This window comes from Montipora foliosa, chromosome 11 (assembly GCF_036669935.1).
Source record: "Montipora foliosa isolate CH-2021 chromosome 11, ASM3666993v2, whole genome shotgun sequence".
Classification (NCBI taxonomy): domain Eukaryota; kingdom Metazoa; phylum Cnidaria; class Anthozoa; order Scleractinia; family Acroporidae; genus Montipora; species Montipora foliosa.
In genome coordinates, this window is record NC_090879.1 from 12,772,285 (window position 1) to 12,774,784 (window position 2,500).

Here is a 2,500-nt window from a genome sequence, read left to right on the forward strand (position 1 = left end):
GACAGGTATTGTGAAGGAAAGGCTCATTTTCATCTCGGCGGTGCTTACCTCAACCTACCTGATTATCAACAGGCCATAAAAAATTATGCACAAGCAGTACATATTTTCATAGAAATAGGCTGCAGGGCTGAGGAGGGATCAGCTTATGGAAATCTGGGAAATGCCTATCTTAGTCTAGGTAATTTTAAACAAGCCGTTGAGTACTACGAAAAACATCTTAGTATTGCTAAAGAAGTAGGGGATAGGGCTGGGGAGGGATCAGCTTATGGAAATCTGGGAAATGCCTATCTTAGTCTAGGTAATTTTAAACAAGCCGTTGAGTACTACGAAAACGATCTTAGTATTGCTAAAAAAGTAGAGGATAGAGCTGGGGAGGGATCAGCCTATGGAAATCTCGGAATTGCCTATATTAGTCTAGGTAATTTTAAACAAGGCATTGAGTACTACGAAAAAGATCTTAGTATTGCTAAAGAAGTAGGTAATAGGGCTGGGGAGGGATCAGTCTATGGAAATCTGGGAAATGCCTATATTAATCTAGGTAATTTTAAACAAGCCATTAAGTACTCCGAAAAAGGTCTTAGTATTGCTAAAGAAGTAGGTAATAGGGCTGGGGAGGGATCAGCCTATGGAAATCTGGGAAATGCGTATCTTAGTCTAGGTAATTTTAAACAAGCCTTTAAGTACTACGAAAAACATCTTAGTATTGCTAAAGAAGTAGGGGATAGGGCTGGGGAGGGGAAAGGCTATGGAAATCTTGGAAATGCGTATCTAAGTCTAGGTAATTTTAAACAAGCCATTGAGTACTACGAAAACAATCTTAGTATTGCTAAAAAAGTAGAGGATAGAGCTGGGGAGGGATCAGCCTATGGAAATCTGGGAAATGCCTATCGCAATCTAGGTAATTTTAAACAAGCCATTGAGTACTACGAAAAGCATCTTAGTATTGCTAAAGAAGTAGGTAATAGGGCTGAGGAGGGATCAGCCTATGGAAATCTGGGAAATGCCTGTATTAGTCTAGGTAATTTTAAACAAAGCATTGAGTACTACGAAAAACATCTTAGTATTGCTAAAGAAGTAGGTAATAGGGCTGGCGAGGGATCAGCCTATGGAAATCTGGGAAATGCCTCTGTTAGTCTAGGTAATTTTAAACAAGCCATCAAGTACTACCAAAAAAATCTTAGTATTTCTAAAGAAGTAGGGGATAGGGATGGGGAGGGATCAGGCTATGGAAATCTGGGAAATGTCTATCCTAATCTAGGTAATTTTAAACGAGCCATTGAGTACTACGAAAAACATCTTAGTATCGCTAAAGAAGTAGGCAATAGGGCTGGGGAGGGATCAACCTATGGAAATCTGGGAAATGCCTATCGCAATCTAGGTAATTTTAAACAAGCCATTGAGTACTACGAAAAAGATCTTAGCATTGCTAAAGAAGTAGGGGATAGGGATGGGGAGGGATCAGCCTATGGAAATCTCGGAATTGCGTATCTTAGTCTAGGTAATTTTAAACAAGCCATGGAGTACTTCAAAAAACATCTTATTATTGCTAAAGAAGTAGGTAATAGGGCTGAGGAGGGATCAGCCTATGGAAATCTGGGAAATGCCTATGGGACACTAGGTTATTTTAAGGAAGCCTTGGAGTGCCATAAACACAGTGTTAGTATTTTCAAAGAAATTGGAGACTGTCTTGGAGAGGGCATGTCGTGGTTTTCGCAAGGTCATGATCATGAATTTTTGGGTTCCTTAAGTAATGCAATCAATTGTTATCGTTTAAGTATAAAACATTTTGATGAAACAAGGAATAGTCTGAAGTCAGAAGATGAATGGAAAGTGAGTTTTCGTGATTCTTATCGCGTGTCATACACTGCTCTGTGGAGGACACTATTGAAGAATGGAGAGATTGAAGAAGCTTTGTATGCTGCTGAGAAAGGTCGAGCACAGGCTTTGATTGATATTTTGCAAGATCAATACGGCATTGACTCTCAATCATTTTCTGCACTTGCTCCAAATCAAACTCTTACAGCTGCATTAGAGCTTTTACCTTCACAAGCCGTTTTTGTCGCACTTGACAAAAACAAGGTCACGTTTTGGGTGCTAAGAAAAGACAACAAGATCACCTTTCGACAAAAGGAAATCACAAATGGAAGTGCTGATTTGTTGATGGAAACTATTTTGAAAGGGATCGGCGTAGGGGATGGTGTCAGATGCGAGAATCGTTCTTTGGATCCACTACGTAATGACCTGTCTTGCCGCGAAAAACCTGTCAGTGAGAAAACAGTTCTACCATCTTCATCCTCTGTTAACTCTTTACAACCGTTGTATGAAGTCTTACTCGGGCCAATTCCAGACTTGCTCCAAGGAAATGAGTTAATCGTTGTTCCCGATGGACCATTTTGCTTGGCTCCATATTCTGCATTGAGTGAATCTATCAGGATCCGCACCATTCCCTCGTTGACCGCCTTTAATGTGATCGTTGGAGCACCTGATGACTTCCACAGTA

General features: G+C 40.3%; 1 protein-coding gene and 1 long non-coding RNA gene across 2 annotated transcripts in view; both read left to right on the plus strand.

Moving 5' to 3' along the window:
• LOC137976296 (uncharacterized) overlaps positions 1 to 51 on the plus strand; it is a 12,606-nt gene extending 12,555 nt beyond the window's left edge. Inside the window, exon 3 of the long non-coding RNA XR_011117742.1 lies at positions 1 to 51. This exon is cut by the window's left edge and continues 131 nt beyond it. This is a non-coding gene — a long non-coding RNA (uncharacterized lncRNA).
• A 34-nt stretch (positions 52 to 85) lies between these two features.
• Positions 86 to 2,500, plus strand: part of LOC137976697 (tetratricopeptide repeat protein 28-like) — a 4,066-nt gene continuing 1,651 nt past the window's right edge. The window contains exons 1-6 of the mRNA XM_068824052.1: positions 86 to 96; positions 294 to 478; positions 539 to 644; positions 702 to 898; positions 1,103 to 1,378; positions 1,415 to 2,500. The exon at positions 1,415 to 2,500 is cut by the window's right edge and continues 646 nt beyond it. Of these exons, the coding sequence (XP_068680153.1) occupies positions 86 to 96; positions 294 to 478; positions 539 to 644; positions 702 to 898; positions 1,103 to 1,378; positions 1,415 to 2,500 (1,861 nt within the window). The remainder of the gene's footprint in view (positions 97 to 293; positions 479 to 538; positions 645 to 701; positions 899 to 1,102; positions 1,379 to 1,414) is intronic.